The sequence below is a fragment of the Muntiacus reevesi genome, chromosome 22 (assembly GCF_963930625.1).
Source record: "Muntiacus reevesi chromosome 22, mMunRee1.1, whole genome shotgun sequence".
Taxonomy (NCBI): Eukaryota; Metazoa; Chordata; class Mammalia; order Artiodactyla; family Cervidae; genus Muntiacus; species Muntiacus reevesi.
This window is the reverse complement of record NC_089270.1, coordinates 45,740,328-45,755,445: the sequence shown is the minus strand read 5'-3', so window position 1 is coordinate 45,755,445 and position 15,118 is coordinate 45,740,328. Positions and strand designations below refer to the sequence as shown.

The 15,118-nt window shown below is 44.9% G+C and overlaps 1 protein-coding gene across 2 annotated transcripts in view; it reads right to left on the bottom strand.

Annotated features, from left to right (window-relative positions):
• Nucleotides 1–15,118, bottom strand: part of SCFD2 (sec1 family domain containing 2) — a 390,385-nt gene that overhangs the window by 25,343 nt on the left and 349,924 nt on the right. For both annotated transcript variants that reach the window (XM_065914499.1, XM_065914500.1), the window contains one exon: nucleotides 7,458–7,592. In XM_065914499.1, coding sequence (XP_065770571.1) covers nucleotides 7,458–7,592 — 135 coding nt within the window. The remainder of the gene's footprint in view (nucleotides 1–7,457; nucleotides 7,593–15,118) is intronic.

Genomic DNA, 15,118 nt, shown 5'->3' with positions numbered 1-15,118 from the left:
CCTTTTTAACAGGAAGAGAGCAGGTCCCTCCCCTTGAACCCAGGAAGGCATTTGTGACTGCCTCGACCGACAGAGCATTGAGGGAGTGACGCTCTGTGGCTTCCGAGGTTCCCACCTGCTGCTCTCTCAGGATGCTTGCCCTTGGAATGCGGCTGCCTTGCTGTGAGGACGCTCAGGCCACGTGGAGAAGCCTGTGTGGAGAGGAACTGACGCCTTCAGCTCACAGGCCGGGCTGATGGTCAGCTTAACCTTGGAGGCGAGTTCTTCTCCGCTGAGCTCTGCCCAGACAGCACATTCATGAACCAAATAAATGATCAATGATGTTTAAAGCCAGTGTTTCAACAAGGCTTCTGATGTACCCAATGATAACCGGGACAGGTGGGGATGAGAGACTTGTCTGGAGAGTCTGATTTATACAGGCAAGTGTGCTAAAGCAACGGAAGGGAAGTGACTTTAACAAGTTGCAGTCTGGTATCAGCACGTGAGGTTCTGACTGTACTAAGGGCAGAACCCAGCTACCCTGACTTTCCTCTCACAGAGGATTTGTTTGATGCAGAGAATCTTGGACACATGGGCGTATCCCCCGACTCTCACCATCTGCAGACATGTTCATCAATGAGACTGAATGCTGTGAGCTACTTTGGAGCATCTGGCATGGAAGTCTCACTTCCCTACAGCTCAGAGGCTGTCTGAGGAGCACCTGTAGGGTGGAGCACTTGCCCTCTCCAGGGATGTGGAGACAGAGCTTCTGTAGGGCTCCTGGTGGTGTTAGGGGCTCGAGTTATTTTGGGCTTCTGCCTCCATCCCCAGATGCTCAGGGTCCAGCCCAGCTGGCCACACCTCTCTTGAACCATCTCATCAAAGCACACGTACAGAAGCTCACAGGCTTCACAGCTTGCCCCAGGCGGGGCGGTCCGGGTCCCCTGAGACTGAGGACACCAAGGCTGGACTCACAGGGAGAACCAGGGGGTCTGGGAAAACACCGCGTGGCCGTACAAACACAGGCACTGAGGCTCCATGTCTCTTAGCAAGAACAAGTCAGGAGTGAGATGGGACGTGCTCATGGCTTTGCGGGGAGGTGTCTGTTCTCTCCTATGTGATTCACCAGTTCACTCAGCGGGCAATCTGTGAGCACCAACGGTCCACATGTGGGCTCCGCACAAGGATATACAGACTCTCACGGCGGCTCTAGGGAGCCACACTCTGACCAGGAACATGAACTTGTCAAAATAAAAACAGCAAACGTGTACTTAGCACTTTCTGCTATTTTCATTTTCTTAATAACATCATTAAATGTTATGTGATGGAATGGGTGAATTTAACTCAGATGACCACTATATCTACTACTGTGGGCAGGAATGCCTTAGAAGAAATGGAGTAGCCATCATGGTCAACAAAAGAGTCCGAAATGCAGTACTTGGATGCAATCTCAAAAATGACAGAATGATCTCTGTTCATTTCCAAAGCAAACCATTCAGTATCACGTTAATTCAACTCTATGCCTCGACCAGTAACGCTGAAGAAGCTGAAGTTGAATGGTTCTATGAAGACCTATAAGGACTTCTAGAACTAACACCCAAAAAAGATGTCCTTTTCATTATAGGGGACTGGAACGCAAAAGTAGGAGTCAGGAAACACCTGGAGTAACAGGCCAATTTGGCCTTGAAGTACGGAATGAAGCAGGTCAAAGGCTAACAGAGTTCTGCCGAGAGAACTCACTAGTCATAGCAAACACCCTCTTCAAACAACACAAGAGAAGACTCTACACATGGACATCTCCAGAGGGTCAACACTGAAATCATATTGATTATATCCTTTGCAGCCAAAGATGGAGAAGTTCTATACAGTCAGCAAAAATAAGACCAGGAATGGACTGTGGCTCGGATCATGAACTCCTTATTGCCAAATTCAGACTTAAATTGAAGAAAGTGGGGAAAACCACTAGACCATTCAGGTATGACCTAAATCAAATCCATTATGACTGTACAGTGGAAGTGAGAAATAGATTTAAGGGACTAAATCTGATAGACAGAGTGCCTGATGAACTATAAATGGAGGTTCGTAACATTGTACAGGAGACAGGAATCAAGAAAACCCCCAAGAAAAAGAAATGCAAAAAAGCAAAATGGTCATCTGACGAGACCTTACAAATAGCTGTGAAAAGAAGAGAAGCGAAATGCAAAGGAGAAAAGGAAAGATATTCCCATTTGAATGCAGAGTTCCAAAGAATAGCAAGGAGAGATAAGAAAGCCTTCCTCACCGATCAATGCAAAGAAATAGAGGAAAACAACAGAATGGGCAAGACTAGAGATCTCTTCAAGAAAATCAGAGATACCAAGGGAAAATTTCATTCAAAGATGGGCCCAATAAAGGACAGAAATGGTATGGACCTAACAGAAGCAGAAGATATTAAGAAGAGGTGGCAAGAATACACAGAAGAACTGTACAAAAAAGATCTTCATGACCCAGATAATCATGAAGATGTCATCACTCACACTCACCTAGAGCCGGACATCCTGGAATGTGAAGTCAGGTGGGCCTTAGGAAGCATCACTATGAACAAAGCTAGTGGAGGTGATGGAATTCCAGCTGAGCTGTTTCAAATCCTGAAAGATGATGCTGTGAAAGTGCTGCACTCAATATGTCAGCAAATGTGGAAAACTCAGCAGTGGCCACAGGACTGAAAAGGTCAGTTTTCGTTCCAATCCCAAAGAAGGGCAATGCCAAAGAATGCTCAAACTACCGCACAATTGCACTCATCTCACACACTAGTAAAGTAACGCTCAAAGTTCTCCAAGCCAGGCTTCAGCAATACGTGAACCATGAACTTGCAGATGTTCAAGCTGGTTTTAGAAAAGGCAGAGGAACCAGAGATCAAATTGCCAACATCCGCTGGATCATCGAAAAAGCAAGAGAGTTCCAGAAAAACATCTACTTCTGCTTTATTGACTATGCCAAAGCCTTTGATTTTGTGGATCACAATAAACTGGAAAATTCTGAAAGAGATGGGAATACCAGACCACTTGACCTGCCTCCTGAGAAATCTGTATACAGGTCAGGAAGAAACAGTTAGAACTGGACATGGAACAACAGACTGGTTCCAAATAGGAAAAGGAGTACGTCAAGGCTGTATGTTGTCACCCTGCTTATTTAACTTATATGCCGAGTACATAATGAGAAACGCTTGGCTGGATGAAGCACAAGCTGGATCAAGATTGCCGGGGGAAATATCAATAACCTCAGATATGCAGAAGACACCACCCTTATGGCAGAAAGTGAAGAGAACTAAAAAGCCTCTTGATGAAAGTGAAAGAGGAGAGTAAAAATGTGGGCTTAAAGGTCAACATTCAGAAAACTAAGATCATGGAATCCGGTCCCATCACTTCATGGCAGCTAGATGGGGAAACAGTGGAAACAGTGGCTGACTTTATTTTTCTGGACTCCAAAATCACTGCGGATGGTGATTGCATCCATGAAATTAAAGGTCGCTTGTTCCTTGTTTCCTTCCTTGGAAGGAAAGTTATGACCAACCTAGATAGCATATTAAAAAGCAGAGACATTACTTTGCTAACAAAGGTCCATCTAGTCAAGGCTATGGTTTTTCCAGTAATCATGTATGGACATGAGAGTTGGACTAAGAAAGCTAAACACAGAAGAATTGATGCTTTTGAACTGTGATGTTGGAGAAGACTCTTGAGAGTCCCTTGGACTGCAAGAGATCCAACCAGTCAATCCTAAAGGAGATCAGTCCTGGGTATTCATTGGAGGGACTGATGTTGAGCTGAAACTCCAATACTTTGGCCACCTGATGTGGAGAGCTGACTCATTAAAAAAGACCCTGATGCTGGGAAAGATTGAGGGCAGGAGGAGAGGGGACGACAGAGGATGAGATGGTTGGATGGCATCACTGACTCAATGGACATGGGTTTGGGTGGACTCCGGAAGTTGGTGATGGACAGGGAGGCCTGGCATGCTGTGGTTCATGGGGTCACAGGGAGTCGGACACGACTGAACTTAGCACTTACTGTAGGACAGGCACCGTTATATGTATGAACTCACTGCATTCTCACAACAGCCCTATAAAGTGGGTACTATTATCATCCTCAATTTATAGTCCACAAAGAGTCAGACATGACTGAGCGACCTTCACTTCACTGCAGTGTGTAATGATAGAGATGTATCATGATAAAGCGGGAGTACATGCAGCTGCAGTGGTGTGTGCACCGGGTAAGGCGCCCTGATGATACCCTGGGGCCTGGAAACCCCTCTCCTATGGTCTTCCCGTTACCGCTGTGGGGCCCACAGCACACCCTGCGGGAACACCTACTCTCCTACTTACTAGCACATCTCTCCCCGGCTTCTCACCCCCTGCCTAGGCTGCAGGTTCTCCCTCCGATGACTCTGAGCCAATGTCATCTGTGAAATCATGTGAGTCCAGAGACAGGCAAGTAGCTCAGCTCCCTTTCCAGCACCACGGTGCTCCCATTTGGACGAGCAGCACCCCAAGCAGAGAAGGAGGCCACATGGACACCTTCATTTCATCAGGTTCTGTTTGGTCCTTTCAGGCTTAGCTTCGGTTGGCTCTGAGTGAGAAGAGGGGGAAACAGGTCCAAGAGGCCAAGAGCAGGGCAGCGAGTGGCAGGAAAGCAATGACTGTCGGCCGCTGATACAGAATGAAGCTGCAGCATGTGGCAGCAACCCAGCACCGCTGCGCACATTTCTCCTCCCGGCGCTGTACGGCCCAGGAGTCCCTGGACTGAGTCCCAGAGAAGCAGTACCAGCAGATGACCGCGGGAGAGTGCCCCCACCTGGGCTGTTCTGAGGCTCACTCCGGGCTGGGAACTGACTGAGGCACTGCATAGATACTGGGGAGAGAAAGTATCTGCGCTAATGAGTCAGCAGGAAGAAGAGAGTTTAGGACACGAATACTGAACTTCCAAGAGAATACCCAGTAGCATCCTGGTGCCAAGAAGTGTTGCGTGGGCTTTGGAATAAGATGGGTCTGGGGACGAATCCTGGTGTCCCACTTCCTGCGTGCTGTTCAGAAAACACCTAGGAGAGGGCAGAGGACGACCCAACCCGAGCCTTCTGAAAGCTCATATCTACTGCTTACCCCTTCTGGGCTTCAGTTTCCCCGTGGGTAAAGCAGGGATAATGAGAGGGTCATTGTAAGGTCTGAATGTGAGAATGGCTGATCCGCGGGGACAGGTGACCACAGCTTAGCTGCCTGACTCTGGTAGTGAGAAGCCTCCGAGAACAGGACCAGGGAGACTGGCGAACGGCAGTGGCCATGAGAGCCTCCGCCTCCTCCCTCCACATCCTCTTCTTTCCACCAGACTTAAACCAAACCAAAGCGGTTCCTCAAAGCCCAGTGTTCCTCTTTTCATTTACCACAGTTTTGTTCAAACCCTGACACGTGGGCTGCCAGTAACTTTCCCTGCCAAGTTCTCTGGAATGATGAGAAGAGCCAGCCATAGAGGTCCAGGTAGAAACAAAATAAAACGATTCTCCCTTGGGGTGCTGGGTGGGGAGGGTTCTGCCTAGTCCACCAAGACTCTCCCACCACCTGCAGACAAATGAGATGCCCCTGGTAAGTGAGTGTAGAGGCCCAGCAGCTGGGGGCTGAGGAGTGGGTCCTGGCAGCTGCTGGGAGAACGCACAATTCTTTTTCTTAAATCCATTAAATAGAAACTTCCCTTTGGGATTCATCTCTGGGGGCAGGAGCATCTCTGTATGAGCCCTAACTCCAGGGATTTGAATGGAGAGAAACTTGGCAGCCCAGTGATGGCCCAGGACAGTCCTAAACATCCCCCAGGCAAAGCCCATCTCAGGACAGTGAAGCTTCCGACTGCAAGGAGAGCTGCAGAAAATACTCTGTAGAGTTTAAAAGGGTAATTTAAAGATGTGATGTCTCATGGTTCATGAAACAGTGATGGAAAATACAAGTGGACAGTCCTCCTACAACAGACGGCCTGTGTCGGCCGCTGGAGAGTTGTGAAGTCCATTAGTGTATTAAAGGCACTGTGACATGTGACGGCAAAGACTTTCGGTTTAATTTTCTGTTTAATAATGTTCTGTGACATATTTTGTCACAGAACCCTTTTTCCAGGAAACCGTTCTTTTGTAGAACATCACTGGCGAGTTATGTTCGGGCAAGTTAAGGCCTCCTCTCACTGACACCGCGCCTCTTTGCAAATCTGCGCTCTGCTTGGGCGGGTTCGAGCCTTCACATGGGCCCTTGGCCAGACTATGGATGCAGCAGACTGACTGCAAAAGGTCACAGTGGTCTGTGCTCGGACCTGACCAACGAGGGCAGGAAAATCCACACTTCTTATTTTAGTTTCTCTTGAAGGTTAAGTCCAAGCTTATGAATGAAGCAATAGAGTGCTCAGGTGGAGAAAGTCAGAGAGCACATCTAGCTTGGAAGCATCTGTAAAAACCAGCCAGTATGAAGAGCTGCTAGACAACCCTGGCTCACATTTACACAGGAGCCCTTGAACACTTTTGAGAGGCTGATCTGTGCTGTATTATTAAAAAAAAAAAAAAAAAAAAAAAAAAAAACAGATAGAGGGAAAATGCCCCAGCCACATGTTGCATCAGAAGCTGATGATGACTGGAAGTACTGGGGAGGAGACCTACAGTCCATTCCAGCTGCTCACTGCTTGGTTTAGAGTCTGACTGGCTTCCGCCCTCTGGCTTTTGGAGCGGACCAGTTTTCCTGGCATATGCATTTATTGAACTCTGAAAGGCCAGATCATCTATGAAGATTAATTCATGATTTCAAAGACGCTTTGAAACTGGCAAAACATTCTGTTATTTCCAAGAGTTATTACAACCGAAATCCTGGCATAGATGAGGAGGTCAGCCTGTAATCTCATTTAGATCTTTTTAAATTTAGAAACTTTACAGTGGGTTAAAAATAGATCACATTTGTGTACTTTTCCTCCTTTCATCTCCACTGCAAAGGCGGTTTGGTAATTTTGACTTAGCCTCGATATTAGCTAGAGAAATTCTCGTACTTGTCACCCGGGAGTCTGTTAAGCCAAATTAAAAGTCATTTTCAAATGGATTGTGGGATGATGCTGGTTATATGACCGAGGAGAGTTACTTGTTATCCCACACAGTAAGCTCTAGAATTAAGGGCACAAAACTACCACTAAGATCTGTATGTGGATTTGAGTTAAGTGAAAATGTGAACCAGGAGGGATACTTTCAGTAGCGTTACCCTGGAGGGCTCTGTCCTTACCTGTTGATCAGAAAAGATCATAATACTTAGGTCAAGGGAAGCTAGAGGGTCGGGCTGCTTATAAGCAAAAGTTACATGAAGATTGTACCTGATTTCAGAAAGGACAGACATTCTCTTCTGTGATACTCACCAGGGTTAAAGAGGTATCAGCATTGTCAAGCCCAGCAAAGATAGCATTACACTTAGGATTACCTTGTCACGGTGACTTTACCTTCATGAACATGCTGAATCCAGTTTTAAGGAGATCAGTGAGGCCTGAAGACATGTGTTCAATGTCAACTGGATCTGGCCTCTCGGGATTAAATATTTCCTCCACGACCTGCTTCAACAGTGGTTTATAGGATGCCTGGAAAGACAAAATATTGTGCTGTAAGTAAAAGGGTTTATTTGGTTCGTCTGGAGAGAAGATCACTTTATCTGAACCAAACGAAGCAAAACAAGTTTATTTTTGATCCTGAGCAATGGCTATGGTTTTGTGTGTGTGTGAAAAGACAATATAACAACATTGATTTTTTTGGGAAAAACGTTTATTCCACTATACTAGCACTATTTTTTATTTCTCATACTCCCTTCCACAAGCAAACAACTCTTACCAGAGCTATAGTTATAGGATGACTGATTTTTCAATCTAGATTTAAAGTGACAATTTAATGCCTGAAGTATAAGTTCAGTTCAGTCACTCAGTCATGTCCGACTCTTTGCAACCCAAAAGACTGCAGCACGCTAGGCTTCCCTAGCGTGTCCATCACCAACCTTCCCCTGTCCATCACCAACCCCTGGAGCTTCCTCAAACTCATGTCCATCAAGTCAGTGATGCCATCCAACCATCTCATCTCTGTCGTCCCCTTCTCCTCCTGCCTTCAATCTTTTCCAGCATCTGGGTCTTTTCTAATGAGCCAGCTCTTTGCATCAGGTGGCCAGTGTATTGGAACTATAGCTTCAGCATCAGTTCTTCCAATGAATATTCAGGTTTGATTTCCTTTAGGATTGACTGATTTGACCTCCATACTGTCCAAGGGACACTCAAGTCTTCTCCAATACCACAGTTCAAAAACATCAATTCTTTGGCACTCAGATTTCTTTATGGTCCAATTCTCACATCCATACATGACTACTGGAAAAACCATAGCTTTGACTAGTTGGACATTTGCTGGCAAAGTAATGTCTCTGCTTTTTAACATGCTGTCTAGGTTGGCCATAGCTTTTCTTCCAAGGAAAAAGTGTCTTTTAATTTCATAGCTGCAGTCACCATCTGCAGTGAATTTGGAGCCCCCAAAAATAGTCTCTCACTGTTTCCACATCTATTTGCCATGAAGTGATGGGACCGGATGCCATGATCTTAGTTTTCTGAATGTTGAGCTTTAAGCCAGGTTTTTCCATTCCTCTTTCACTTTCATCAAAAGGCTTTTTAGTTCCTCTTCACTTTCTGCTGTAAGGGTGGTATCATCTGCATAGCTGAGGTTATTGATATTTCTCCCAGCAATCTTGATTCTAGCTTGTGCTTCGTCCAGCCTGGCATTTTGCATGATGTACTCTGCATATAAGTTAAATAAGCAAAGTGACAATATACAGCCTTGACGTACTCCTTTCCCAATTTGGAACCAGTCTGATGTTCCATGTCCAGTGCTAACTGTTGCTTCTTGACCTACATACAGATTTCTCAGGAGACAGGTAAGGTGGTTTGGTATTCCTATCTCTTGAAAAATTTTCAACAGTTTGTCGTGATCCACCCAGTCAAAGTCTTTAGAATAGTCAATGAAGCCGAAGTAGATGTTTTTCTGGAATTCTCTTGCGTTCTCTATGATCCAGTGGATGTTGGCAATTTGATCTCTGGTTCCTCTGCCTTTTCTAAACCCAGACTGAATATCTGGAGGTTCTTGGTTCTTGTACTGTTGAAACATAGCTTGGAGAATTTTGAGCATTACTTTGCCAGCGTGTGAGATGAGTGCAATTATGCAGTATTCTGAACATTCTTTGGCATTGTCTTTCTCTGGGGTTAGAATGAAAACTGACCTTTTCTAGTCCTGTGGCCACTGCTGTTTTCCACATTTGCTGAAATATTGAGTGCAGCACTTTCACAGCATCATCTTTTAGGATTTGAAATAGCTCAACTGGAATTCCATCACCTCCACTAGCTTTATTCGTAGAGATGCTTCCTAAGGCCTACCTGACTTCACATTCCAGAATGTCTGACTCTAGGTGAGTGTGAGTGATGACATCTTCATGATTATCTGGGTCATGAAGATCTTTTTTGTACAGTTCTTCTGTGTATTCCTGCCACCTCTTCTTAATATCTTCTGCTTCTGTTAGGTCCCTACCATTTCTGTCCTTTATTGAGCCCATCTTGGAATGAAATGTTCCCTTGGTATCTCTGATTTTCTTGAAGAGATCTAGTCTAGTCTTGCCCATTCTGTTGTTTTCCTCTATTTCTTTGCATTGATCAGTGAGGAAGGCTTTCTTATCTCTCCTTGCTATTCTTTGGAACTCTGCATTCAGATGGATATATCCTTCTTTTTCTCCTTTTCCTTTCTCTTATCTTCTTTACTCAGTTATCTGTAAGCCCTCCTCAGACAACCATTTTGCCTTTTTGCATTTCTTTTTCTTGGGGATGGTTTCGATCATTGCCTCCTGTACAGTGTTAGGAACCTCTGCTCATAGTTCTTCAGGTACTCTGTCTATCAGATCTAATTCTTTGAATCTATCTGTTACTTCCATTGCATAATCAAAAGGGATTAGATTTAGGTCAAACCTGAATGGTCTAGAGGTTTTCCCTACTTTCTTCTATTTAAGTCTGAATTTGGCAATAGGGAGTTCATGATCTGAGCCACAGTCAGCTCCTGGTCTTGTTTTTGCTGACTGTATAGAGCTTCTCCATCTTCGACTACAAAGAATATAATCTATCTGATTTTGGTGTTGATCATCTGGTGAAGTCCATGTGTAGAGTCATCTCTTGTGTTGTTGGGAGAGGGTGTTTGTTATGACCGGTGCATTCTCTTGGCAGAACTCTGTTAGCCTTTGCCCTGCTTCATTCTGTACTCCAAGGACAAACTTGCCCTTTACTCCAGGTATCTCTTGACTTCCTACTTTTGCATTCCAGTCCCCTATAATGAAAAGGACATCTTTTCTTGATGTTAGTTCTAGAAGGTCTTGTAGGTCTTCATAGAACCGTTCAACTTCAGCTTCTTCAGCATTAGTGGTAGGGGCATAGACTTGGATTACTGTGATACTGAATGGTTTGGAAACGAACAGAGTTTCCAAATCCACAGACTTGGATTACTGTGATACTGAATGGTTTGGAAACGAACAGAGATCATTTTGTCGTTTTTTGAGATTGCACCCAAGTACTGTATTTTTGACTCTTTTGTTGATACTGAGGGCTACTCCATTTCTTCTAAGGGATTCTTGCCCACAATAGTAGTTATAATGGTCATTTGAATTAAATTCACCCATTCCATCCCATTTTAGCTTACTGATTCCTAAAATGTCAATATTCATTCTTGCCATCTCCTGTTTGACCACTTCCAATTTACCTTGGTTCATGGACCTCACATTCCAGGTTTCTATGCTTTGAACTTTACTTCCATCACCAGTCCCATCCACAATCAGGTGCTATTTTTGCTTTGATTCAGCCTCTTAATTCTTTCTGGAGCTATTTCTCTGCTCTTCTCCAGTAGCATATTGGCACCTACTGATCTGGGGAGTTCATCTTTCAGTGTCATATCTTTTTGCCTTTTTTATTCTCTTCATGGGGTTCTCAAGGTAAGAATACTGAAGTGGTTTGCCATTCCCTTCAGCATGAAGTATGCTGAAAAGCAAAATATTGTCAACTTAGATAGACATGAAGATGTTCTCAGGTCTTTCCTAAACATTCTTAGAAGTATGCTCCCTTCCTTTAGGATCCCAAATGTTTTCTTACAATGTATTGTCACTAACCAAGCCCAAAGCAATCTCCTTTTTCTAGAGAAGTCAACTCCAAGTACAACTTGCCCAGAAAAATAATCCAAGATGCCCCAAAGAAATCTGACCAAGGTCGGGACTTAGAGAAAGGATGCCACGTGAATAAGAATTTCAGTAGGGGACTTCCCTGGTGGTCCAGTGGCTAAGACTCCACACTCCCAATGCAGGGGGCCTGGGTTCAATCCCCGATAAGGGAACTACCCACATGCTGCAACTAAAGATTCCACATGCCACAGCCAAGACCTGGCACAGTCAAATAAATGAATAAATTAAAGAAAAAAGAATTTCAATAGAATTAAGTTGATGTGACTTTGCAACACCTACAGTTTGGTAAATGGTGCTACATCTATCCAGGTGTAGGTAAGTTTTGGAGGCAGCTGCCTCTGACCAGTGTGTATTCTAAGCACATTCCCTTCCTCCTTTCCTCGGGTCTCCTTACTACCAAGCTTCTCCTCTCCCCTTCCCTTCCCACCAGCCGGACGGCTTTCCTCCCAGTCGTGTTGCTGCCTTTGCTGCTCCAGGTCTGTATGGCGCCCCAGCGGGACCATGAGGGCGAAGGAAGAGGAGTGTCTGCTCTGGAAGCACTCTACTGTATCTATCACAGACTCGGGAAAGCCAGCACTGCAGGGATGCAGCGAAATGTCTCTCTTCGCACTGGCCAGACCTGTGACCGACCTCTAGCCAGTGCTGAGGACATCTGGGGCGCTGACTTCGTCTCTGGCCTCGTCTTGCTTTTCCCACAGTCGTGTTTTACTCTTAGTTTCCCCTTATTCCAACTTTCTGACTTGAAATATCTTAGAAATAAACCAGGGTATAAATCATCACAGTCATAAATAATCACTCAGCTAGAAGGCAACTAGAGCATTTAACAGGGATAAGATGCAGGGAGAAATAGCAACTGTTGAATTGAGGCTGCAGCTCTCCTCTGTTTATTAATTAAACAGACCATTGCATGCCCAAAGATCTCATAGGCAAATGTTCACGAAAGGGGAAGCACTGAGCAGAGACATGGAAGTTTAAAAACAAACAAAGCTATGAGTCAACCTCCTCATTATAAAGCTGTAACACCAAGTTAGATTTTTAAAATTTATCATACAGGCAAAAATGCAGAAGTTTGAAAATATACTCTTTTGATGAGGTCATAGGGAAACAGACATGGTCATATACTGCTGGTGGGAGTGTAAATTGTTACAATCAGCATAGAGAGTAATCTGGAGATACCTATCAAAGTTATGAAGGCATCTCACCTAGCAATCCCACATCTAAGACTTAATCCTACAAATATGCTACTGTATGCAAATGAGATCCATAAAAGTCTATTTGTTTATTACAGCAAAAGATTGGAAACTCATGTGCCCATCAATAGGGAGCTGTTTAACAAACAGAATCCATCCACATGAAGGAATGCTGTGGAAGTGAGGAGGGGAGCTCTGTGTTGATAGGAGAAAGGAAGGTGAGAATAAACTGTGAGTGGAGAAAGCAAGATGAGGAACAGTATGAATAACAGGCATTTGCGTAAAATGTGCCAAAGGGAATATGAAAGTTTGCATTTGCTGAAACATGCAAAAAATAAACTCAGGTGTGATATACAGAACCACCATGAGCAGTGATCATGAAGTGGGGGAACTGGAGAAGAGACAAAGGTGGGAGGAAGTCTTTTCTCTGTATTCCTTTTTTAAAAAGCAGTTAAAACACCACTACACACACACACATCTACACCCACACATACTCACACAGATCAAGGATGGTCTTTTTCCCCTCACTTGTTAAAAATTAATAAGTTATTTATGTCTGGAAGAGACATAAATAACTGGAAGAGGTTGGAATAAAGCACACGAAAATGTAAACGAGGGCTAATGTTAGGTTCTGCGACTAAGGGACTCTCTTTTCTTCTTTTTCCAAAACTTCAGAAATTAACAGGTATAATTTTGGAATCAAAACAATCCAATACGTATTTTCAATGTTAAAAAAAAAGTTCACAGAATGGCCTCTGAATTTTCCAAGCCCTCCTCCCTGTGTAAACTGTCTTGAGTAATTTTCTACCATCTCAGCCTTTCTGGATATTTAATCTCTTAAACTTTAACCTGTCTAAACTGCTCTCCACAGAGAAGTCCTTTGGCCAATACTCTGCTAACTTATCAAACATTCATCAACTGCTTCCTTAGAAATAGAACCAGATTTTGGCCAGGCGCATGATCAATCGGCTGAAAGACTCCATTCTGCAGCCTTTCTTGCTGCTGAGTCTGGAAGTTTTGGAGAATGATATGCAGGGAGAAGGGGAATGGGACTTCTAGAAACTTCCCTCCCCTTTCTCTTTTCTGCTGTCTGGAATATGAAAGTGATGGCGGCAGCCCCAGCAGCCACTGGGGAAACCTGAACCATTTCTTGGAGATGCTAGAGCAGAGGGCTGGAAGAAATCTGGGTCAGTGGAGACCCGTGGCATTACTACAACACAGAAGGACTGAATCAGAACCAGATATGTGACAAGACAAAACCTAGATGTTTAAGCCACTATGTTTCAGATCTCTGCTACTTGCAACTTAATAAAATTCTGTTACAAAGCACAAAGGGAAGATAAATAAAAAGCCCACTTCTTCTTTCCAGGAGCTGACAGTTATTTCTTTTATTAGTCTACATATAGTGATACAGAATAACACTGGGCAGAACCAGAGACAGACACACAGGCTGTCACATTTCAGAGGAGGGAGTACACCGCTCAGCCTACAAACGCCAGAAGGCTGCTGCTTGCCACTGGATGCACCTTCGCAAGCAGGGTGACCAGTGACCCCAAGAAGAGCTCAGGTGCAGGGAAGAGGTGGTCCCCCTGTCTGGCAAGAATACTATGTCGGGGCCCCCTCGTGCGAGGCACAGGGTACCAGGGTGACCCGTCTGCGCTCAGGGCCCCAGAAGCCCCTGCGTAGACCGGAGACAGGGGAAGAAGGAAGCGTGGGGGGTTAGACATCCCCTTTCTCCCTTGCTCCACGTTCAGCTCAGCCCTGGGGACTGCAGCTCTAGGGAGAAAGGCCCTTTGAGTCAGCCTCCCCTTGAGGGTGAGCAGAGATTTGGAAGTGCTATTCCCTTAACACCTTCATTCTTGGGACTTTGTGATCATAGAATGTGACTGGGCAAGGCTGTAAACACATTTTATTATTTTTTAAGATACGTAGATAACATTTATTTAGATTGAGAAAGGCAGTCACAAATTAAGTACAGAAAAGTCACAGATAACAGACACATCACATAATCCAGAGAAATAATCAAAGTGCTTTTCTTAATGAACTGCCTCTCATACCTCTGTAATGTAATACTCGCTTTTTTTGACTGCACTCTCTCCTATGACATTCACATGACATTGTCACATGATTGTCTTCTTCTATGATAGCAATTTTTAAAAATAATTTTGTTTTTCATTTTGGCTGTGTTGGGCCTTCACTGTTACACGGGCTTTTCCCTATGGCAGTGAGGTGGGGCTGCTGCCGAGATGCAGCGCTTGGGCTTCTCACTGCAGTGGTTTCCCTTGTTGCACAACGTGGCTCTAGGGCACGCGGACGTCAGTAGCTGTGGCTCCCAGTCCCTAGAGAGCATGCTCAATAGTTACAGCACATGGGCTTAGCTACTCCGCAGCATGTGGGATCTTCCCAGCCCAGGGATCAAACCCATGTTTCCTCTACTGGCAGGTTGATTCTCTACCGCTGAGGCAACAGAGAAGCCCCAGTTCAGTTCGGTTCAGTCGCTCAGTCATGTCCGACTCTTTGTGACCCCATGGACGGCAGCACGCCAGGCCTCCCTGTCCATCGCCAACTCCCAGAGTTTACTCAAACTCATGTCCATCGAGTCGGTGATGCCATCCAACTATCTCATCCTCTGTCATCCCCTTCTCCTCCTGCCTTCAATCTGTGCCAGCATCAGGGTCTT